At 47.0% G+C, this 22,275-nt stretch overlaps 3 protein-coding genes and 1 long non-coding RNA gene across 9 annotated transcripts; 2 read left to right on the forward strand and 2 right to left on the reverse strand.

Annotated features, from left to right (window-relative positions):
- Positions 1-1,609: 1,609 nt before the first annotated feature.
- LOC113845362 (uncharacterized) lies at positions 1,610-3,819 on the reverse strand. The gene is made up of 2 exons (XR_003500934.3): positions 3,681-3,819; positions 1,610-3,077 (listed from the first exon to the last, which is right to left on the reverse strand). It is a non-coding gene; the product is annotated as an uncharacterized lncRNA (long non-coding RNA).
- KMT5A (lysine methyltransferase 5A) lies at positions 3,629-13,554 on the forward strand. Of its 2 annotated transcripts, XM_038187186.2 has the most exons (8): positions 3,629-3,843; positions 4,165-4,259; positions 6,265-6,421; positions 7,569-7,785; positions 8,548-8,632; positions 8,998-9,057; positions 9,985-10,175; positions 11,281-13,554. In XM_038187186.2, exons 1-8 carry the CDS (start codon positions 3,699-3,701, stop codon positions 11,489-11,491), a joined length of 1,161 nt encoding a protein of 386 aa, XP_038043114.2. In that variant the 5' UTR covers positions 3,629-3,698; the 3' UTR covers positions 11,492-13,554. The 2 variants fall into 2 exon arrangements, with proteins under 2 accessions (XP_038043114.2, XP_038043115.1); XM_038187187.2 differs by lacking the exons at positions 3,629-3,843; positions 4,165-4,259 and having other exon boundaries at positions 6,284-6,421; positions 7,470-7,785.
- A 1,813-nt stretch (positions 13,555-15,367) lies between these two features.
- Positions 15,368-19,882, reverse strand: RILPL2 (Rab interacting lysosomal protein like 2). Of its 2 annotated transcripts, XM_027470232.3 has the most exons (4): positions 19,271-19,882; positions 18,344-18,495; positions 16,143-16,253; positions 15,368-15,683 (listed from the first exon to the last, which is right to left on the reverse strand). In XM_027470232.3, exons 1-4 carry the CDS (start codon positions 19,865-19,867, stop codon positions 15,659-15,661), a joined length of 885 nt encoding a protein of 294 aa, XP_027326033.2. In that variant the 5' UTR covers positions 19,868-19,882; the 3' UTR covers positions 15,368-15,658. The 2 variants fall into 2 exon arrangements, with proteins under 2 accessions (XP_027326033.2, XP_027326035.2); XM_027470234.3 differs by lacking the exons at positions 15,368-15,683; positions 16,143-16,253 and adding an exon at positions 16,274-16,739.
- SNRNP35 (small nuclear ribonucleoprotein U11/U12 subunit 35) lies at positions 18,922-21,663 on the forward strand. Of its 4 annotated transcripts, none has more exons than XM_021270069.4 (2): positions 18,922-19,136; positions 20,452-21,663. In XM_021270069.4, the coding sequence occupies exon 2, from the start codon at positions 20,455-20,457 to the stop codon at positions 21,250-21,252; it is 798 nt and encodes a 265-aa protein (XP_021125744.1). In that variant the 5' UTR covers positions 18,922-19,136; positions 20,452-20,454; the 3' UTR covers positions 21,253-21,663. The 4 variants fall into 4 exon arrangements, with proteins under 4 accessions (XP_021125744.1, XP_027326032.1, XP_012951928.1 ...); XM_027470231.3 differs by lacking the exon at positions 18,922-19,136 and adding an exon at positions 19,765-19,890; XM_013096474.5 differs by lacking the exon at positions 18,922-19,136 and adding an exon at positions 19,998-20,254.
- Positions 21,664-22,275: the final 612 nt, after the last annotated feature.

Below are 22,275 nucleotides of genomic sequence, written 5' to 3' on the forward strand. Positions count from 1 at the left end.
CCGGTCCCCGGGAGGGGGGAATAAAAATTAAAAGAAAAAATGAAAATAAAAAATTAAAATAAAAAAAAATAAACGGAGAGAGGCTCCCACGGTCTCAAAAAAGCGCCGGGCACAGGCTCGGGGCGGCGGCCGGAGCCGGGAGGGGCCGGGCCGGGCCCGGTTCCCGGGGGTGGGGGAGGGGAAGGCGGAGGCGAGCGGCTGCAGGCGGTCACGTGATCCCGGCGCCTCCAAGATGGCGGCCGCGGCGGGGACGCGAGAAGCGGCGCTCTCGCGAGACCTGCCCCGCGCGGGGCATCATGGGAAGAAAAAAGAGCTGGGGCTGCGCGGCGGGGTGGGGGACGGTGCGCATGCGCGGTGGCAGGGCGGGGGGGGGGTTGGTGCTCAGGCGCATGCGTGTTGTTGAGGCGACCGGGGTGTGCTTGTGCGCATGCGCACCGCTGAGGCGCCGCGGAGGGGGTGCTGTGCTCAGGCGCATGCGCAGTGCTGAGGCGGCGCGTGAGGCGGCGGAGCGGGGCCGGTCCTGAGGAGCCGGGGGGGGCTCGGCCCCGGCCCGCCGCCATCCGCGGTGCTCTCCGGGGGTCTGCGGGGCTTGGGCACGGTCCTGAGTCCCCCCCCCGGCGAGGATCGCCCCTTTCCGCCGCTCCCCTGACAAGAGCTGCCCGGCCCCCTGAGGAGAATGCGGCCGAGGCCGGCCTGGGGGTGCCCCCCGGCTGTGCCCCCACACGGCTCGGCCCTGACGGGTGGGCCGCAGGGTGTGGGAATCGCAAAGACCTGGCTGCTTGAGAACCCGCCGGCTGCACGGGCTGGCTCTACGTCTGGAGAGCGTTGTGCCACTGAAGGCCCTCAGACTCGTTTTTTTCCTAAAACGAAGGCTTTCATCAAAAGATTTACCCAGTTGTGTAAGAATGCAACAATTTCGGAGGATTTTCACAAAGTTGAAGCAGGCATAAAGCGTGGGCGGTAGTGAAATCTGTTTAAAATGTTAAGTACTGCGCATTCAATTTTATCCAAGTCCACCCCCTTCTTTTTATTACACAAAAATCAAGCAATAAAAGTTAGGCAATTTAAGATCTAAGTAATTTAGATCAATCAGTGATGCTTCAGACACTAAATGGAGGAAAAGATGACAGACGGCTGGCCAGAGATTAGAACAATTTAAATGGCACCTCACTTCTCGACTGTTGCCCTCTACATACCTCAAGTAAAGGCACAAAGGAGTACAGGTCACATACAGCATATTTAATGCTAAATGCATCTGAACAGCACCACACAATCATGACAAGAACTCATCATTTCTGATGTCTTGAGTTGAAAAGAGGCCCGGGAGCAGAGTTTATGATCATCCTCAACTGGGAGGTGAGTAACCCACTGGTGGCACTGCTGCTCCCTGCTCACGTGTAATTACCACATGAAAAGCTATTTCCCTATGACCTGAAATATGAAATAAGTATGTCACCAAATGCGCTTTTTGGTTAGAGAATTTTTTTTTTTTTTACCACTGGGTAGATGTTACTCTGAATGTATTTTTATAATCAAGGAAATGGAATTGATGCCTACTAACATTTTTCTATACAACTTTGTAAAATAACATTGCTTAGCGTAGCACTCAGCAGTTACCCTCAAGGCATTTATTTTTACTTCCTTTCCGAGGGAGAGGTACAGTGGCTGAAACAAAATTATCAGCATTTCATCTCGGAGAGAAGCAATCTGCGTAAATGTTGTGATGCTTCATCGCAAATTTGACAGGTGGGAAAGTGAGACATGCAGCAATCACTCGTGCTCAGTTGGAAATACTTAACAAGTGTGTCTTTGTGGTGTGTCTGAAAGAAATTTAACTGTCAGATTCAGAGGCACCCAGTCCTAAAAAGATGTTTAAGAAACGATTTGAAGTGTTAATGGAGACTGGATGTATTTACTCTTAAGATTTTTTTTCCTTTCTGAGCACACCCAGCGCCTTGCTCGTTATTTCTCTTGCTGTCCGTTTCACATTTCACTGTCAGAAGGTTGTGCTCTGAGGAGCTGCTCTGACGCTCTCTGGGAGATGAGATTTGGGTCACTGGGTTCCACAGCTGGTGTGAGGAGGAGCCCTGCTGCTCTCTCTGGAGCACTCGGCAGGCCGACGCTGCGCGCCGAGTCACGGTGACTGGCACTGGCGGCAGGCACATCCTCCGTGGGCTGCGGGCTGATAACGCTGGAACTTCCCCTCGGCGCTGGCTTTTTGGCCACAGCTCCCCGAGGAGCTGACGCAGGGAAACCACCCCCTTCTGTGGGGAGCGGAGGCCAGCTGGGGATGACGCTGTTTTCTTTGTTGCTCTAGAGATGAAAATGATTTAGCTTGCTTTGCCCTCTAGTGGCAGCCTGGACGGCTTCGATGCCAACTCGGTTGCTTTGTCTGTTACACATACATAAAATATTAAGAAATATCCGAGATTAAATAAAAATAAACTGAGCAAAGTGATAGGAAAGGAATTTACAGAGCTTCCCCAGGATACGACAAATACTATTCCCAAATTACTGCAGGAAGGGAACCGTCATTAACAATTTATGCAGGATTTTTTTCCCTGTGACATCGTAGTTGTGTCAAAAGCACAGCGTGAATTGGGGTGGAAAAATCAGCCCAGATTTTGCCAAGAGCTCCAGTGCTTCTCCGGAGAGCCTGGTGTGCCTGTCGTAGTGGGGCTGCCTGAGGACACGACGCCCAGCTGGCAGCAGCCCCTTGTCTGCTAAGGCTTACAGGAAAACGCCCTACATTTGGGTCACCTCCCTGAAAAGCAGCAGCGTTGCCACGGAGGGCACAGAGCTGGGCTTCTGCTGCCTTTTCTCAAAGCACCTGGGCACCTCCTGAAGCTCACAGTGTTGCTTTTTATTTATTTTCTGTTTTCTTCTTAAGGAGAGGGGTAGTTTTCATTGGTACCAACACCTTCAGCAGGTTGACAAAACCCCGTGTGGATACTCAAGAGGACAAGTGGCTACTGCTAAGGTGCCGGTGGGCAACCATTCGCCACGGTGGAGGTGCAGGGGCTGCGTGGCTGTCGGTCCATGCCCCAGGCACGCCGGTCGCTGTCGTTAGAAGAGTCCTAACAGGGAAATAGGGCAGAAATAAGGGAGCCTGGCGGCGCCTTGCTGCTCGGCGTCACTGCTCTGCTTGGCCATGCGTGCGCGGCAGCTTCCTGACTTCGCACTGCCAACACAGAGCCTCCCGCTGGTGCGCGCTGCGCCTCCGGTTCCCCTTCACCCGGTTCCACTCCCTCGTGTCCCGGGTTTATCGCCGGTTCCACCCCGCTGACACCAATTCCCCGGTATTTCACCGCATGCGCTCGGGGCTGCGAGCAGGGCGCCCACGGCCCTGCAGGTGCTTCAGGCAGCCGGGGCAGCCCCGCCGTTCTCTGCTCGTTTTATTTCGGTGCCCTTGGGCCACGCCCGGTGCCGGTGCGGGGAGGACCAGGACCGGCCCCGGTGGTGCCCTCCCCGCCCCCACCCACGTGGCTCAGTCCCGCGCCTTTGGGGGCGGTCCTCCGCGCTCCGCCAATCAGAGCGCCCGTTGCCCTTCGCGCGGGCCAATCAGCGCCCGCGGAACGCGCGTTTAAACGCCGTTCCCGGGAGCTTGCCCCGGCTCCGCTTGACACGGAGAGGGTGGGGCTGTGCCACGACACCCAATCAGAGGGCGCGGCAGCGCTTACCGACAGCGCTCTGAACCAATGGGAAGGCGGCGCAGGGCGCGGCGTCTCCCCGCGGAGCAGTTGGCGGCGGCGGGGGAGCTCCCGGGGAGGGCGGCGGCGGAGCCCGGCCGCGGGGGGCTGCTGAGCGCCGGGCCCGGCCGCGCCGCCGCCGCCATGGCGAAAGGTGCCGAGGCTCAGAGAGGGGAGGCAGTGGGGCCGGGGGTAGCGGCGGGGTCTCCGAGGCGCGGGGCAAGGCGGCGCTCGGGGCTCCCGGCGGCTGTGGGGCGGCCGGGGCGCGGAGGCTCCTCCCGGGAGGTGCTGGCGGGGCTCCTCCCCCGCGCGGTGTGCGCAGCTCGCCGGGAAGGGGCTGGGCCGCCGCGGCTCGGCCTGCCGGGAGCAGCGAGCCCTTTAAACATGGCGCAGGCCGCGGCAGGCGGGCAATGACGGTGGCCCGGAGGCAGCGCCGGCCATGGCTCAGCCGCCGCTCTTCTCCTCTCGCTCCTAGGGAAGAACATGCCCAAGGCCAGGGCGGGCGGCGCGGAGGAGGCGAGCCCCGAGAACGCCGAGAGGAAGGGCCCCGGCCGCCCCCGGGCCGGTGGGGTAAGCGCTGCTCGGGCCCCGAGCGGGGCGGGAGACTCCTAGGGCCTGCCGTGATACCCGGTTACCCTCACGGGGCGGTAGTGGCCGTGCGGAGCTTCGGCTACCCGGGAACCGGGCCTGTGGGGTTCCTGGGGTGGGTCAGGAATGGGGGGAGTGTGAGGGGAGTTGGGCTGCGGCCGTGTCCCTCTGTGCCCTGCTGCCAGCTGTCCTGAGAGCGCCGGGTGCTGCTGTCAGCCAGCCGGCAGGCCCCAGGGTGGGCGATATTTGTGACATTTCCGGTGCCCTGTGGTCGTTCTAGAGGCATCTAGCTAGAGGTTGGTAATCCCTTTGCATTTAAGTCTCCGTGGAAATAACAGTGGGTATTGTATCAAAACCCCAGCCTCTCTCAGCAGCTCTTAATGTGCTCTGCTGTGCTGAGAAAATGTTTGCTTTAGGTCTGAAGCCTGGCACAGACAAAGACGTGGCAGCCGTGCCTCTGTAGCTGACAGCGCAGCAGGAGGGGAATTGGGAACTGGGGAGGAGGCTGCACTGAAAAAGTGGCTGTTTGGTGCCTGTTAACAGCGAGCTCAAAGCCAGGAGGCTTCTTTGGCAGGTGAACTGCTGCAGTTGGCTGCTTTTGGCTTTCTCTGGAAATGCCCATATTTCAGGTTCTCACTAAACTCAAAGATTTTCTCAGTGCAGGGTTCACTGCTTGCATTTGTTAAAATGCAGTGCTTTTGTAGCACTTAATCCTTACAGTCAAATGGACTTCCTCCTTCTCAGGTTGTTCTGCTGCAAGCTTAATTCTTACTGAAATTTATTTATGCTGTAAGATTTGAGCCTTTAACTGGTTTTATTTTGAGTATGAATTATGTATGCACTGAGTATGTTACTCATGTCTTAATAACTATTAAAATTATCATTGGTATTCTATTGCATGCTTTGTTTACTTTACTAGTTTTATGGGACAGCATACACCGGACCATTAGTTTAGTCAAGTGGCATCTTTGAGCTATTTTGTTTTTTAACCAGTGAGAACCTTTGTATGCTTAAAAAGGAGGCATTTTTTTGTTGTTTCATCTGGGTTGCGGTGCCTGTAAGTGCTTTTAGTTGAGTTGAAATATGCCAAGGCAAGCTTGCTCTAGCCAAGCTGCCTCTGTTTGCCCGGACACTGAGGCTCACAGTCACAATCCGTGTGCCCTCTGCACACAGTGCAGTCAGGCCTGGCCAGGTGGCAGAGACCACAAAAGCAAAGGCAGCCCAGCTCCACAGAACTGCTAGGTCTGTGCTCCTCACGGCTGATGTTCTCCGAGCCTGAGCCCACACACAAACCCTGGTCTTTGTGGCGTTTAACCACATCAGAGCCTTCACCATTACCCTCCTGGGACCACGTGTTTTGCCCTTACGTGTTTTTTTATGCCGTGAACAACATCTACACTTTCTTTTCTTTATCCGTTATAACACAAAAGATAGCATTGTTTATCTCCCAGACCTTACTGAGAGATGTCACTCAAAGTAGGCTGTCCAAAACTGATTCCTGTCCACAGTGTTGCTCAGTAGAGCATATAGTTAATGGCAGTGATATATGACGCTTTACAAGAGTATTTGGGCAAGCTCGTACCTCTCTGACTGTGAGAGAGATGTTTGAGGCTTGTGCAGTTCTTGCTGTGTTATTTGTACTTCTCTTGGCTTGCCCTCTGAATAGCTTGGTTATTTTTTTAGTACCAGAGTTCACATTCTGAAGCACAGGACGGAAATTGTAGTTATGAATATCCCATCCTACCACATTTCATGTGAGTCTCTTCTTGAACTGAAAGTTTGCATTAGTAAAGTTCTCCAAGCGCTTACCACAGTTATGTTTTCATGTAGTAGAAATAGCAACGGTAGCAAACATGAGGCATTACGGCAATATAATTTACGTTTGCCCAGTCAGCTGTCAGCCTTGTTTTTGCAGCGCGTTATGGATACCAGCTGGAGGTTCCTGGCACGTCTGTAATGTACTGATTTTTGTGTGGCTCTGTTTTAGGAGAATGTGTTTATTGGTCAATCCAAAATCTGCAGCTACCTGAATCCTAGCAAAACTCCTGGTGCTCGCCCCCCACTTCAAGAAGAAAACTCGGTCATGTATCACGAGGTGAAATGTCAGGGCAAAACACTAAGTGAAACCAACAGAAAAGGAGATGGTAAGCTTGATATTTGGATTATTGGCTTTACAAGACATTCTTTCCTCCTCCCCCCCTAGTTTCAGAACTTCAGGAGGCCAGGCAGCTCTCCTGCCCTGGTCGCTTTCTCAGTCCTACAGCTCTTATCAGCAAACAGAGACTCTATGGGGGTGATGGTGTCCTTATCCTTTTCAAAGCCTAGGTCCTGGATTTACGGGGCATTGATGGAAAAATAGATGAGCTGGTTTCTGTTTAAAGGTGTGGTTGTTAACTGTGGTAATCTGTCAAAATGTTCTGAGGCAAACACTTGTAGCAAGTAGGTGTTTTAAGCCCCATTTAGCACAGGGAGTCTGAGGTTTTCTGGGAACTGAGAGCTTTAGCTCCCAAGTTTTAACAAGAAGGTGAAGATGGCTTTAGCCTGTTCTGCAGTGGAGCTGTGGCCTTTCAGCTGTACTTCATTTCTCTACTGAGATCGAAGCATCTGTTTTGTCATGTGGGGCTTCAACCTGGTAATTTGCCTTATATAAAAACTTTATTCAGTCTTAAGGCATGCTTATTTACCTCTAAATCAGTGAGCTGAGCAGGAGGATGTGGTCAGCTCAAGGTATGATGCACTCAGCAAAGAAAATGGAATGGGCGTGGATTAGGCTCTTTCTTGGAAGTGTCTGACCTTTGGATTCCTGAGTGGTATTGACTGCTTTGTACCAGCCTGCGAGGCTATTGATCACAGCAGTGCAGGATCCAGAGACTTGCACTCCTTCAGTGCAGGGTGCTGATTCATCAGCAGCAACTTGATAGCTTAGAATGCCAAAGGCACTGACTGGCTAACTGAGCACTTGGCTCAAATACCGCGCTGAAGGTGCTATGGGTTCAGGTCAGGTTTGCTGCTCAGTTTTCCAATCATGACAAGGTACTCAGGCTCTGTTTTACCCTTTCTCTTTCTCTGTTCATGCCTCCTTCTGTACTGCATGTAGTGTAGCAATGACTACTCAAGAGTCTGGTAAGTGTCTGGGTTCTAGCACAAAGAGATTGTATCATTCATTCCCTTCCTCTTTCTCCTGTTTGACAGAACTAGAAACTTGGACTAGAAACCATTGGAATTCATTTAAAAGCACTCTGGTATAGATGATCTTGAGTTCAGAGCCTTACTTTATTTTCCTGTCACCAGAAAAAAAGAATGGTAGCAATATAATTGAAGGTGCTATGAAACCAGACGACCAGAAAGATAAAGAAAGTGGGTGCAATACTCCGGTACCCTCTTCTGATCAAAACCAAGAAACTGCAGAAACTGAGAAGACACCCCTGCCTTCCGATGGTGCTGATGAGGCCAATGCAAAGCCAGCTCAGAAAAAGATGGTTAAAACAAAACGCGGACCAAGGAGAAAGTAAGTGGCTTCTGAATAGTAAAAGCTCTTCTGCTTTATGTCCTTTTGTACTGGGAGGCTTGATCTACATCTTATGCTCAGGGGAGATATAATCAGACCTGTCATTAATGTTTCTCTTGTTTGTTTAAGCAAATGGCTATGTTGGAGGGAATAAATTTTAAAGATGACTTTTCCTCAAGAATAGCATGTTTGAAAATATAAAATAGCACTCAAAGTACACATCTTCTTGCAGATGACCTTTTCCTGCAAGCAGGGCTTGTGTATTTTAACTCAAGTGAAATAGTTTCTGATCACCTCTAGAAAATGAAATTAATGAACTATTAAGACCTACTTTTCTGTGGACAAATGGGAGTGTATCTTGCCAGAAACAGTATATTGGATTAATTGCAGATGGTGGCTTTCTGGCTGAGCTGGAACCCTTTCTCGTGTTATTGCAGTAACGTAACCTAATATTAATGAATTCTTTGCCAAACAGGTTATTACCTAAATTTTAGAGAGCCTTCTGGAAAGGACAATAAGGTTTCAGAGTTGTTTCAGTTGATTTCCAGCGGTATCTCATTCCTGTGGATAAAGGACTAGTAGAGGATGTAACTTGTGGCTTGGGAGGAAAAGCAGTGATGAGAAACATTGATTCATCCTGACCAACTTTCAAAATACCAAGCTTGAAAGCAAAAACTTTTTTACAGATACTTGTTCTAGAGGTGTAACTGTAACTTCAGAAATAGTCTGATATGTGTGATCCTTATTTTTCTTATTCCTTAGAACGCAAGGAAGAACCCCAAATCGAAAAGTGACAGATTATTACCCAGTTAGAAGAAGTTCCAGGAAGAGCAAATCTGAATTGGAGGTAGTGCTTCTTGTTAAAATCACATTGCTTATAATGTTGCCATTTAATTGAGTGTTTGAGAAAGCATATAACTATCAGTGTTTCCACTATGTGGAAATGTTAAAGGTAATGTTAGCCAGTTCACTGGAAGTGTTGTTAAAAACACTTCTAAAGTACAGAGATGTTGATCCATTTCTTTTAACATAGAATCTAGATGATGATACGTCTTTGGGGCGGGAGGGTACAAGTCTCTCTACAATTTTAGGAGGATGGGATGGTTTGGAAACAGGAGTGTCACTGGCTAATTGTTTCCTCTTAGCTGTGGTACAAACTACAAAATCTGAAAGGATAATGTGGTCGTGTGTTTTGTCTTGTTTCTTCCCCAGACTGAGGAAAGGAGGAAAATAGATGAACTAATTACAAGCGGGAAAGAGGAAGGAATGAAGGTAATTGCAGTGTCAACCCGAGTAGCTGGGCAGTCTGTTGCTCTTAATCTGTTTAAAGAGAAAGTTGCAGAACTCAGAACTGTTCCAGTTCTTTGGTAAAAGGATGAAAGTGGAGCACACTGTCTACCCCTTTTGAATGGGTAATACTCGACTCTGGAGAACATATTCTTCCAAAAATGGGGTTAGATATATCCTCTTAACTGTAATACGTACAAAAGGTAATACCCATATACCCACTGAATGGTAACAAATTCTCTTATCCTGTGTACAGCTAGTTGCTGTGGGTTCTTCACTGAAGCTAATTGATTCTACTGGTTCTCTGACCACCCCTTCTAGAGTTTAAAGCAGAAGTAGCTCCTGGAAGTGCAAGAGAGCTGTGAACCCTCCCCCCCCCCCCCCCCAAAAAAAAAAAAAAGAAAATGTAGCCTGCAGTTAACACTGGATCTTCTAGGATGGTGATTGGAGAACTTCCTTGGAGTGGGAGAGTTGCCCAGGTTAGGCTGGGGGCAGAATAATAAAATACACTAGTGAGTGACAAATGTGACTTCTGTGATTGATCTTTCTGTACCTCTGACATTTCTTCCTGTGCCTGCTGATGGTGCCCTTGAAATGGAAAAGCTTAGTCCCTCAGTAGGTAGTTTAAAAGGAAAAACAGATAACTTCTGTGTATGTAATTTATTTAAAGTAATTCTTAGTTCCTTTTTTTCAAAATCCATGTTAACTTGTAGGTTGCATCTTGAACTCATCCTGATTCTTCCATGATATCATGCATTGTGCTTCCCCAGCTCTGTCTGCAACACATTAAAAACTGCTACGGCATGGTGTTTGTGACAAATGTGACGCACGCTCATTTCCTAGTAAATGGCATATTTGCAGTCATGTAAATACTTTGTAATTTCCCAGCTGATTTTCTTTTCAACTCAACAGATTGATTACATTGATGGCAAAGGGAGAGGCGTAATTGCTACTAAACATTTTAATCGAGGAGAATTTGTAGTGGAATATCATGGGGATCTCATAGAGATCACTGATGCTAAAAAGCGGGAAGCCGTGTATGCTCAAGATCCATCCACGGGCTGCTATATGTACTATTTTCAGTACCTCAGCAAAACGTACTGGTAAGCTTCTTTGGACATAAGTGTAGTAGTTGAGCAGTAGAAACTTTGCTGTTTTTTCTTGTGGTGTTTTCATACAATTTTTATTGGGAGCCATGAATTAGGGAATTTTCTTGGAGCACTTTCACAGTCCAAGAGCCTCCTGTACCTCAAAGCTAAAAAGAATGGCAGATGACTCAAAGCTGCCTTCTCTGAAGCACAGCACAAGCTATGTGGAAAGCTGTATCCGCTTGGATGAGGCTTACAGCTTTGCCACGGATTTCTGCCTCAACTCACTGTTCTGTAAAATTCTCCTGAGTTGTAATGACTTCTTTGAAAAGCAGTACGGACAGACCCTGTAAGAGAAACACCTCCTTCGGCCATACTTGACTGGGTCTTTCTTTCTCTAGTACCTGGCAACAATCTCATGTGCGTGCTTTATCACTCTGCTGTTTTATTTGCCCCAAACTCCAATTCTTCTAAAGGAAATGCTCTTCCTTCTTTCTTCCTTGGCCGATGCTACTATAAACTGGAGTATGGGTTAGTTAACCTGTCTGTTAATTACCTTGAAGAGCTCTGTATTCTGAGTATCTGCCTTGCAGTCTAGATGTCATAGCAATAGCTGCCATTGCAATTCTTAGAGCACTGAGGCACTAGAGCTTTAAGATGTGTGTCTCTGGAAGCTGGACACGTAGCCTTTGGGCATTATCTTCTCTGAGTAGAGGCTTTTTCATTTTTCACTTGCTTACTCTGTGGAGACTATTTAGGTTTGACACAGTTTTCTTGAGGGAGATTTTGTGAAGGTATAAAGGCTTTCTGGTGTTGTCCTTCATTTGGGTTGTGCTATTCCTTGGGAACAATTGAGAGCTGCTTAGAAACAGGCAACTTGAGAACATAGTCTGAAGCGTTCATTTCTCTGGTAACTTACGTCTTCCAGAATTACTTTGGTTAACCTACATAGTTCTTACATACTGTTTAAACATATGAATATTCCGTGATGATCTTTTTCCTTCTTTTTTGAACCTTGTGTGAATTCCTAAGTCTTTCTGTCTTGCACTTCGGTTTTTGTCCCCTGACATGACTTGTGCATGACATGGAGCAATCCTGCACTCTGTTCTTGTTCTTTCAGTGTTGATGCTACAAAAGAAACTAATCGTCTGGGAAGACTGATTAATCACAGCAAATGTGGCAATTGTCAAACAAAGCTCCATGACATTGATGGTGTGCCTCATCTCATACTGATAGCTTCCAGAGACATTAAAGCAGGTGAAGAACTGTTGTACGACTATGGAGACAGAAGCAAAGCTTCCATTGCAGCACATCCATGGCTGAAACACTAACTCTTCATCTTTGGGTGTGATTTTGTGTGTGGATTTCTATTTTTTTTGACTGAGCACGCTCTACAAGGAGTCAGTGGATTTTTATTTTATTTTCTCCTGCCCTCATTTCCCTCAGCTTTCTTAGTGGACTGCTTATGGTGTTCTGAGCTCCTTGAAAACTACCTTTTTGCTTCGCAGTTTTTAAATTCCTGTTCCAGATCTCCAGGCAGGCTTGAGTAATTGACATTAGATTGCCAAAACTTTTATATTGTAAACGGAAACCCTCCCTAAAAACTGAACACTTTTTCATAGTGACCAGTGCCACCTGAGCATGTGAAGACTTGCACAGATTGAAACGTAATCGTTTGGGTTGTGCTTCTACTTTTGCAATGAAATCTCATGCTCCGTTTTGTGGGGTGATGAACTTGGCATTAGCTTTATGACAGCAGATGTACTTTTGAATGCTGACTCTTGCATCCAATGGCTTGTCTACTTGTCAGACTTGTTTACATCCCAGTGCTGACAGGATTTTTTTTGAGATGGATGCTATTGTTTCTGTCATTCTCAAATCTGTGTTAGGGATCTAAGTCTCTTCCAGTGCGGTGTCTCTGGCAATGAAGTTTAAATGCACTTGTGCTGAGGGAAATGGATGGTCAAATTGGCTGCTTTCATCAGAGAAATGACTCCAAGCCAAATGTGGATGGATTTTGATAGACTGGGTTGATAATGATTACAAATGTGGAGCTGTAACTTCACAGTGAGAATCAATGCTTGACATTACTTATTTTCTAAATTTGAGATGGTACCTTTTTATAGTTGACGGCTGATTCTTGGAGGTGTCTCCTAGAGGGTTTTAAAGAAGCAAAAGAAGCTCTCTCCAAAAATTTTTTATTGCCTTTCTATGCTAACTAGCCACATCAGAAGCTATTTATTTACTGTGAATGCTTGAAATAGAGCATAGTGGTTCCAAAAATAGGAGTCATCTTCATATGCAGCTTCAAACTGTAATGATGGAGTTCATGCAATGAAGAAAGTAGATTCCTTATTGCCTGGTCCTGTAGGTCTGTCCAGCACGGTCTGGTCCCACTGTCTTAAATGGGAGCTGAGCGTTTGGCATCTTACAGATGTTTGTAACACGACTGTTGGAGAACCAAATGGGTGGTATAGGCGGGCAATATACAATGCAGGTCCTTTATGTTAAAGATTAATTCTTACCGGTTGGAATTTTTGCCAAGGCAGGCTTGGCATGTGTGTAGATGAAGATGGCTGTGAGCCATCAGCCACGCTTGCTGCTGGAAGATGTCGGCAAGGGGTCTGTGGCTCTGTTAATGTCTTCTATTCCTCAAGTCTTGAAGGCTGCAGCTGCTCCAGCTAATGCCCTCTAGGACAATCTTACATGCTTGCCTATGTGATAGGTTAGACAGCAACAACATCGTGGTTGTATGCTCCAGCAGCAAGAGAGGTGGCTTAGTGATGTATTTTTTAAATTAAAAACTTGAAGACAATGTCTCTGTAAAATAAAGAATATATTTATTATTGATGAAGTGGCTGCTATAGTACCTGTCTCCATTGCAGATCGTTAGCATTTTGAAGGAAAGCTGTGAAAATCATTAGCCATTAAATGCTTAATGTTATTTACCATTTAACACTAGGCAAGCTCAGCAGAGAAAGCCTTTGTATTTTCACAATTTCTGAAGGATTAACTGGAGACCTGTTACCTTACATGTACTGAGTTACAAGTAAGCTTCTTTGGCTGACTTGTTCTAGTTGGCAGTGATTTCTCTCTGGTCTCAGTAACAGAGACGCTACAGCAGTGTACAGTACCCTGTTCTAGTAGAGTGCTTCCCTGAAGTCAAAATTGGAATCAAATGCTTCTTTATTTGTTCTTTATTTAAACATTTGCTTGTTCTTATATCAGGTTAAATAGCTTAAAACCTCTGTTCTTCAGCATCACTTCCGTAAATGAGAAAGGGAGAATCTCCCTGTTTTACATAAAAAGGAAAATGTCTTCTCTGAAATGCTTAACTGGTAATCAAGTAGCACTGCATCGGAAGATGGTAATAAAGCTGATATTGCACTGAGAATGTATCTTTTACTTTTCTAGGAGCTATATATACAAGTGTATGTATATATGTGTGCATATATATGTTTGTGTGTATATATTTCAAAATAATTTTCACAAGAACACACAGTTCTGATTTCATCCTTGTGCCTTATAGGAAGGATTCGCCTTCTAAATAAGGTTTAAAGCACTTAGCAGGGAAAGATGTCCTTGGGTTGGGAGTTAAACGTCTCTCATAAGGTTTGTTCCTCTTTACCGGAGGCAGCAAGGTTGTTTTAGCAGGGCTTTAACCTGCCCTAGCCAAGGAATTTGCTTCCATTCTGAGAGAAGTTGGGCGGTTCACTTGATACCAGACTGGATGGATGCAGCTGTGATGGTGCCGGAAAAGAATAGCCCCAACTGGTTGGGGTGCTCTTCTGTCCCCTCTAACTGGTGAGCCCCTGCTTCTAGTTTTCAATAAAGAACATCTTCAGTGGCAACTTGAATAATTGCTGCTTTCATTGTCTCCTTCAACTAACAGTAAAGAAAGGCTATGTTACAGTCTTCTGTACCTCCTTGGCAAGCTGCTACTTTTACACTCATCTGTTTAATTTCTGTACTTAATGAAACAACTTCAGATAAAGATTTGATAGTATAATTACTGTGGGTTTGGACATAATCCCCAACACCTCCCCCCATACCCACCCACCCCCAAAGGATCCTGGAAAATACATCTTTGGATGAATCACCCAGGAATTTGCATTTCAGAACATATTTACATCTTTCCAGGTCAGATATGTATCCTGGCTGTTGCCAAGGCCTTACAGTTGTTTTTTTTTGTTTTGTTTTTTGTTTTCCTTTACCTATAAACCCTTGAAAGAAGATACAGCAACTTCTTCCCTGCTACCACGCTCTAGAAAATCTCAGACATAGGAGAAAGGCTTATCAGCATTTTGAAGATGACAAAGTTATTTCATAATTTCAATGCACTGGCTGTGTTAACTGTAAACTAACCTACCTCGGTCAACCATCTTTGTCACCTTGCGAATTAATGTACAGTTGCCAATAAATTCTGAGCCTGCAGTCCTGCCTTCTGCGGAGCCACGTTTGCATTGTGTGTCTGAGCAGATATGCAAGCTGCCCTACATTTTTCATGCTGCTAGCATACGAGAGGGAATCAAAGGACTTCAGAACCTGCTTTTATTTCTGAAGAGTTTAAGATCATAGTTGGGTTCCTGTCACTCCTCTTTTTATGTTTGTTCAGAGACTACTGCTCTTGAAATTCTGCTTTTTCTAAATGTGGAATCTAATTGGTATTTTTCAAGCTTTTTCTACTCTTCTGTTTGCCCTATATCGTTCTGCTAGTGATAAGTGTCATTACTTAGGCTAATACACAGCTCGTATCAGCTAACTGCAAACTCGAGCTTATGAAAAAAACACAACTGTCTGCCACATAAGGCCCTCAGCTGTCAACTGAAATGTCTAGTGCATCTGTTCCAGTTTGAGTTTGTCTGTGCCTCTGAAATGTTACCAGTCCTTGATGTGTGCGAAGCACAATGTGGCAGCTTTTCCATTGCTGTGCTGTTCTCTGTCTTTAATCTTAACCCTAAAGGGTCGCTCCTGCGTGTGCCCCTCTAATGCAAAGAAGGGCAGAACAAAAGCAACAGGGGACTTTTCTTCAAGCAGTTTAGGAATTGCTTTCCATATAACATCAGTGAGAAGTACAGTTGGAATGGGTGCTTCTTGCCCAGCACTTTGCTATGAAGATGTGGGAATGGCATATATCCTTTATAAATAAAATCTAAATCTCATAAAATCATTTTGGGCTGAGCATTTTGATAGGCAGACCAGATAAATCTGTGGCCACAGGCTCTTTTAATAAGAATAAAAAAAAACCACTCATATAAATGTTTATTCTTTCCAGATGGGTAATGTCTGGCAGGAATCCAACAATGCAAAAAGTGTCAGTTTCTAAAAAATTAAGGTAAAATCTTCTGTGAAAAAATATACAACAGAATTCTTAGGAGATTGCTTATTCTTTACAGTAAGAGTGATGTTTTATTTTCCAATCCTTGACTCCGAACTCCTTCAGAGGCTTTCAGCAGTGCCATTTCTGAACGTAAGTGGTTAAAAGTTCTCAAGGATGTTCATTTTCCATGTTTAAAAGAGAACCTGCAAAACAAAAATGTACAAATGGAAAAGCAGGATCATACAGTCCGACTGCTGTGTCCTGCTATTTTGGGGGACTTTTAAGGACAAGGCTTGAGCATGTGGGTACTGCATACAGCTGTGTACATACAATGTAAACAAACCTCCAGGGACAGCTGGCATGAGCTTTCATGTGCTAACAGGGCCCAACTCACATACATTTGTTCTGAAATGCTGATTCTTTATAGAAAAAAAGTGATACCCTGCTTGCCAGGGTGGAGCTTGCTTTCCTGTAAAGTACTTTTTCCACAGGAAAGGATTTCCCTATCAAGTTTTAATTTTATAGAGAGGAGAAAACAATGTCCAGCTAACTAGGCCAAAGTTCAGATTTCATCCCTGGATTCACTAAATGTGAGGCATGTCCTTGTCCCATGTTCTGCCAAAAAAGGTGAAAAAAACAAACAAAAACCAACACAAACTTACAGACGCTTGGTGATTTTCTTCTCTTCTTTGTCCTTGCTGGTTCTTGGGCTGCTGCCATGGGATTTTTTTTCCACTTCTTGAGTTTGGTCCTTTGTCTGTGAGATGATCCCACTGGCAAGAGAAGTGGATTTTTTTTTTTTTTTGTGGTTTTGTGCATAGCATGGTATAGCATTGCTGTCCGCATTTAGTCCTTCAGTGGGCAGCCTGGGACATGGGTGAGGGGGTGTTCCCAGGACAGGCGCGGCAGCCTGGCCCACTCCTTTTAATGAATTATTCATATTTTCCTTGAATAACTACTGCATTGTAATTTTGCTTAGGCTATGCTGTGATGAGGACACTAAAAAAAAAGTAATGAGCTGACTTTTCAATGAAGGAAAAATGGCAAACCATAACACGAGTGAAAGGGAAGTGTAGTTACATACTGGATTTGTATGAGTCCAAAGACAAAAACAAGATGCAGACACAAATAGTGATGTTCTGCTTGGATGGATCCATTGTACCTTCAGCACAGCCATGGAGGCTCAGGCCACACAACTGGGAACAGAAGGGAGATTCCCAGCTTTTCCTGCAAGGCAGGTGAGTGTTCCTCTTTCCATCCTATAGAGCAGAAAAGACAGGCTTTGCCTGAGCTGTAGATTTTGTCAGGCTGCTTTCGTGCTGTTATACTGTACAAGGTTGTAATCACACATTCTTCAGCTTCACCAGCTTCTCCTGCTTGCAATCGGGCTAAATTTTTACCAATTGCATATTACATTGTATTTTTGCAGCATGCTAACTTACTACTCTGAGCTGACCTCTCTTATCTCAAGAACTGAGTGGATCAAAGTTTGTTACTGCAGTAGCTGAAGGCTGAAAGTAGCTAAGCAGCACTGCTTTTTGGCCATCGAAAACACATACACAAGACATTTTAGAATACATGTTCAGATTTATCCTCTTCCCCTGCAGTTTTATGTGAACGCTTAAAGGGAAGGTGGTTTTTGACTCAACCTGTAACACTGCATGAAGAGAAAACCACATAGCACTAGTTGAACTGAAAAGTAGCCTTGATGCATTTTCTAGGTACAAAGCACTGTGACATTCACTCAAATATGTAAAACATTCATACCGTTGATTTTTAACTTGCCATGTAGAAAGCTGTATAACACAGCTGGGAAATCAAAGGCAAGAAGCTATTCCAATGGTTGCACTGCAAAGGTAGTCAGCTGGGACGGGGAAGTTGGTGCCTCACTGTTATGTGAGAACTGCTGCTGTGCAGACAGTTTGTAAACTGACTTTTTGGATTTAACTTTAACTTCTTGACTTAACTTGACTCTTACAGACAAGGCAAAGGGCAGGCTTAGCAAATCTAAGAGGTTGTTGCTGAGATAACTCAACTGAAATCTTAGGTGCTCAGACATCTTGTGTCTAGATTAAGAAGTAATTTCTTGCCCCAAAGAGCTTATAGTACAGCCAGATGATGAGGGGCATGGGTGGGTGGGGAGAACAGCCTTGTAGGTGAAGCAATTTGTAGCACCAAGAGAAAGACCCTTCCTACATCCCATCCGTTGGAGCACACTGATTCTCCTAGGCTGTTCCTTTCTAGAAAGGCAGAGATCCTTCTCTGAAAGAACCTGTTTTGCATCATTTAAGTGTCTTACACAAATCCCTATTGGTACTCTTTAAAAATAAAATCTTCTCAATGATAAAGAACTTAACAGTCTGCTGCCTACATTAATGCTACACTCACTCTGGGGACAAAGGAACAGTAGATAAGCTAGCATGCCCCCATCTGTACCCAACAGACACGTTGGAGGAGGAAGGAAATTTTGACTAAAGTGAGATGGAAATCCCCATGATCTTCTGGTATGTGGCTTTAGACAAGAATAACACGTGTGCAACTGCCGTGACTATATAGGTTAATTTGTGCGCATGAGAATCCAGCTTGTGTGTGGAGTTGCAGTAACCGTATGTAGGCTTTCAGTGGGACAACCATCAGAGCAGGCTGCTAACTGCACAGACTAAGAGTTTAGTTTTAAAACTATATTGCATAGATACTTCATTGTTCCCCCATATTTCTTCGCTTATTTGTAGGCTCTTAGGAGCACAGATGTCTCACACATATTTTGACAGTGCCCAGCCTAAATTAGATGCTCAAACCTGCAATACTTTGATCTGATAAGCTCCCCAGACAACATTGTTAGTTCTTTGCATGATATATATACCTTTTATAGCACTGTAGCTCCTCTTGCACCACTAGAAGCTGAGCTTTCAGCTGGTTACGCTCCTGCAGCACTTCTCGCAGCTCTTGTAACGTGAACCGAGGGCGGTTTGGATCCGTGAGGTCTATTACCATTTTGTCTGGTCCAAGGTTGAGCTGTAAAATAAAGGGGTGAACGTGATCTTGTAACCTGTCATAAACTGGGCATTCCTAAAGTAAAATCTCAGACTTTTATAAATCCTGGTAACTCTTAGTATCTGTATTTCACAATCCTGTTTTTTTTTAAGCAGTTACTGTTTTTCTTATTCTCTGTCTTCCCTAACCAAGTAAGGGGCCTACCTGTGAGGCTCTGACCACATCTAAAACCAGCCTGTTCCAAAGAGTTTGCAATCTCATTTGCCAGGAAGCTGAAAATGAAAGCAAGCTTTTCTGGTGGTGAGAGAGGCTGAGAAACCTATGATCACACCGAAACACTGTAGCAGAGAGACTTCTGTTTTCCTAAGGCCTTTTTCTTAATGTCTTTTTTTTTTTTTTTTTTTGTCATGTTCATCAGCTTTCCTTGTGCAGAGTACCAGAGTACCAAAGCTTTATTGTACGATAAACGGCAAAGTGTCTGTATGGGACAGACTGGTGCTGAGAGCTGTACAACTGTGGATCCACGCTCTGAAAACCTGTAGCTGTGTGTATAAACTGCTGTGAGCTCTACACGTAAACCTACAGCGAGGGATCCCAGCCAGGCATCGTGGCCCCTCCGAGACCCCTTGGGCTGCAACAACAGCCTGCAGACGGTGACAAAGGTACCCTCCAACCCCTCTGGCGTGAGCCTGGTTTTCGTGACAGACATGTGGCAGCTCCCAGGGCCTGTCCCGGGGGCAGGGACCCCCGCAGCTCCCTGGCAGCCCCCGACCCCCTCCGGGGGTCCCGCACCCACCTGCGGGGCGCTGCCCGGGGCTCCCTCTCCCCTCAGCGCCTCCACCTCCATCCTCAGGCGGTCCCGCTCCAGCCTCAGCCTCTCCTCGGCCAGGCTGCCGCCGCTCACCAACGCTTCCAGCATCTCCAGCACCCTGACGATGCTGAACTGCAGCCGGGCCGCGGCGGCTGAAGTCCGGGGACCGGCGCTGAGCTGCAGCAGGTCCCGGCCCACCATCGAGGAGATGTCGTACACGTCCTCAGCCGTTAGCTGGAAGGGGCTCTTCTCCAGCGCGCTCTCCGCGCCGCCGCCTTCATCCTCCTCCTCCTCCTCTTCCTCATCTTCTTCCTCCTCCTCCTGCCGGCCGTGCTGCATGCCCGCCGCTGCCTCCCTTCCCCGGGGCGGGCCGGCCGGGCTTAGCACCCCCCCCTCAGCCGCCCTCCTTCCTCCTCCTCCCCGCGGGGGTTTCCATGGCGGAGCCCGCTCCTCGCCCTGCCCCTTCCCCTCAGCGCTCGCCTCAGCCCGGGGGCGGGCTCGGGGGAGGCGGCCGCTGCTCCTTGCCTCCTCCTCCTCCTCCTCCTCCTCCTCCTCCTCCTCCTCCTCCTCCTCCTCCCGCATGTAGGGCCGCGCCGTGAGGAGAGGTGAGGGGGAAGGGAAAAGGGTTTGGGGCCGGGGGGAGCCCCTCAGGACGGGGGGCGCCAGCCCGCAGAGCCCCGGGGCCCTCAGCGCCCGCCCGGCCTCAGGCGGGGCAGCGCCGGCCGCAGGCTCCGGGAGCCGCGAGAGGGCCCCGCCGGGCCCCGGGGCTGGCTTTGGAGGTTTTATTTTTATTTATTTTCTGAGGATTGTTGTGTTTTGGGAAGAGTTTTTCAGCGTAAGGAGGTGACCGGCACCGCCCCGTGAAGGGTTTCGCAGCGTTTTATAGATGTTTGTGCTCACGCGAGCTGCTTGCTGCTGTGGAGGCAGAACGCTGCTGCTGGGCCTCAGCACCTACCTGCAGGAGTGTAGGTAACACTGTGGTGTCCTGCTGAAAAATCAGGATCTAACAACAGTGACACGACCATTTTGTCACACTTTTGGGGTTTCTTGGGTGAAAAATGCTGTACAGCAGTGCCAAAAGTGCTTCTCGCACCACCTGATTTTATGTATAAAACATCAGCAGTGACCTGCGTGTGTAACGCTTATTTATTTATTTTTTCCACCAGACAATGAATGACTGGGCCCCCATAGCAAAGGAATATGACCCCCTCAAAGCAGGGAGCATCGATGGCACGGACGAAGAGCCCCATGACCGTGCCATATGGAGGGCTATGCTGGCACGTTACGTACCCAACAAGGGAGTTACGGGAGATCCTCACCTCACCCTGTTTGTGGCAAGGCTCAATCTTCAGACAACAGAAGAGAAGTTAAAGGAGGTCTTTTCCCGGTATGGAGACATCAGAAAGATCCGTCTGGTTCGAGACTTGGTCACAGGCTTTTCCAAGGGTTATGCTTTTATTGAGTACAAAGAAGAACGTGCTCTGTTGAAGGCCCACAGAGATGCCAACAGGTTGGTTATTGACCAACATGAGATCTTTGTTGACTTTGAACTGGAGAGAACTCTCAAAGGATGGATTCCTCGGAGGCTTGGAGGTGGGTTTGGAGGCAAAAAAGAATCCGGGCAGCTACGGTTTGGAGGACGGGACAGACCTTTCCGAAAGCCCATCAATTTGCCAAATGTGAAAAATGATTTCTATGGAGAAGGCTCAGCAGAGAAAAGAAACTTTTCTCGAGAGGGAACAAGGGACTGGAGAACAAGGGACCGAGACCATGAAAGGAGCAGAGAAAAGAGATGGCCAGAAAGGGAACGGTCATGGGCTTGGGGTGACAGTGAGAGAGAGAGGGACTCCAAAGATGAGAGGAGCAGAGGAAGAGACAGGAAGGACAGAGATAGGAAAGACAGAGAGAGAGACCGGAGCAGAGAGAGAGATACCAAGAAGCAAAGAGATGAAGATAAGCATCGATAGCTGACAGCACCACGTCTTACAGGAACAATGGGAAGTTTGGGTATGGTGACCATTCTTACCGTTCCCTAGAATATTGTGAGCCAAGTCCTGCTGCCCTTAGTGCTGCCTGGGATCTGCCTCTGCTGTCCTGGTAAATGAACTGGTGTGGAGGAGGTGATGCGGCAGGTTTGGCTCCCTGCAGTCTCTGGATAAAGCTGCTGCACCTTCTGGAGGACACGGACATGATTCAATTGCAGATGTCACCGTCAGCTTGGGGCTGTGAGCTGCGTTCCCTGAACCAGCAGCGGTCGTGTCACTGTCTTGTGCCTATGACTTTGACCTGCTAGCAGCTCTCTGTAGTTTGGTTCCTAGTGCAGTTACAATACCTTTTGTCGAATTGTTCTTCGGAGAAATTAAATTCTTCTATTAATATTTTGAAGTGGTGAATACTGTAAGAAATGCACTACATGTACTGGCACCCCACTGAAATTGAGTACGCACCTCATTTGATACTCAGCTTGCTGCTTGGATGAGTGTTCGTGAGAGAGCTCCATATTTAATTCTTTATGTGTCAGATGTTCACAGTCATGTTGTGAGACAGGTGCCCTTTATGAAGTCACTTGTGAAGGAATAGAAATGAAACAATAGCAACAAACAAAGCTTTTGAAAAATGTGGCCCAAACCAGAAGCTGAAGGGAAGTGACTTTATTTTCTTGAAGACACTGGGACAGGTGAGATCTTAGTAATACTCCATCCTTAACTAGTTCTGTAAGGTATGAGAGGCATGTAATAAGAAATCTATTTTTAACATCATGGGAGGGTGTCATTCCCTTTATTAGAGGAATGCACACCACACAGCAGTAAGCAGGTCAGAAAACATCCCCAGTCATTATGTCAGAGGTCACTTAAGGATGGTGTCATGGCTCGATGCTGTGGTTGCAGCTGCATCCAGCTCTCGTTTCCTCCTCTCTGCAAGTGAAGTCCTGTCTGTGCAGGGTTTGAATGTTCCAGCAACTGGGCTTGCTGCTGGTTCTAGCTGAATTG

Source organism: Anas platyrhynchos, chromosome 16 (assembly GCF_047663525.1).
Source record: "Anas platyrhynchos isolate ZD024472 breed Pekin duck chromosome 16, IASCAAS_PekinDuck_T2T, whole genome shotgun sequence".
NCBI classification, from domain to species: Eukaryota; Metazoa; Chordata; class Aves; order Anseriformes; family Anatidae; genus Anas; species Anas platyrhynchos.

Coding starts and splice junctions, on each gene's coding strand:
- RILPL2 (XM_027470232.3), bottom strand. CDS start 19,867: ATGCGGGAGGAGGAGGAGGAGGAGGAGGAGGAGGAGGAGGAGGAGGAG. Junction 18,496..19,270: donor CCCCGGGCAGCGCCCCGCAG/GTGGGTGCGGGA, acceptor TTTATTTTACAG/CTCAACCTTGGACCAGACAA. Junction 15,684..16,142: donor AAGAAAATCACCAAGCGTCT/GTAAGTTTGTGT, acceptor TTTGTTTTGCAG/GTTCTCTTTTAAACATGGAA.
- KMT5A (XM_038187186.2), top strand. CDS start 3,699: ATGGGAAGGCGGCGCAGGGCGCGGCGTCTCCCCGCGGAGCAGTTGGCG. Junction 6,422..7,568: donor AACCAACAGAAAAGGAGATG/GTAAGCTTGATA, acceptor TCCTGTCACCAG/AAAAAAAGAATGGTAGCAAT. Junction 8,633..8,997: donor AGAGCAAATCTGAATTGGAG/GTAGTGCTTCTT, acceptor TTTCTTCCCCAG/ACTGAGGAAAGGAGGAAAAT.
- SNRNP35 (XM_021270069.4), top strand. CDS start 20,455: ATGAATGACTGGGCCCCCATAGCAAAGGAATATGACCCCCTCAAAGCA.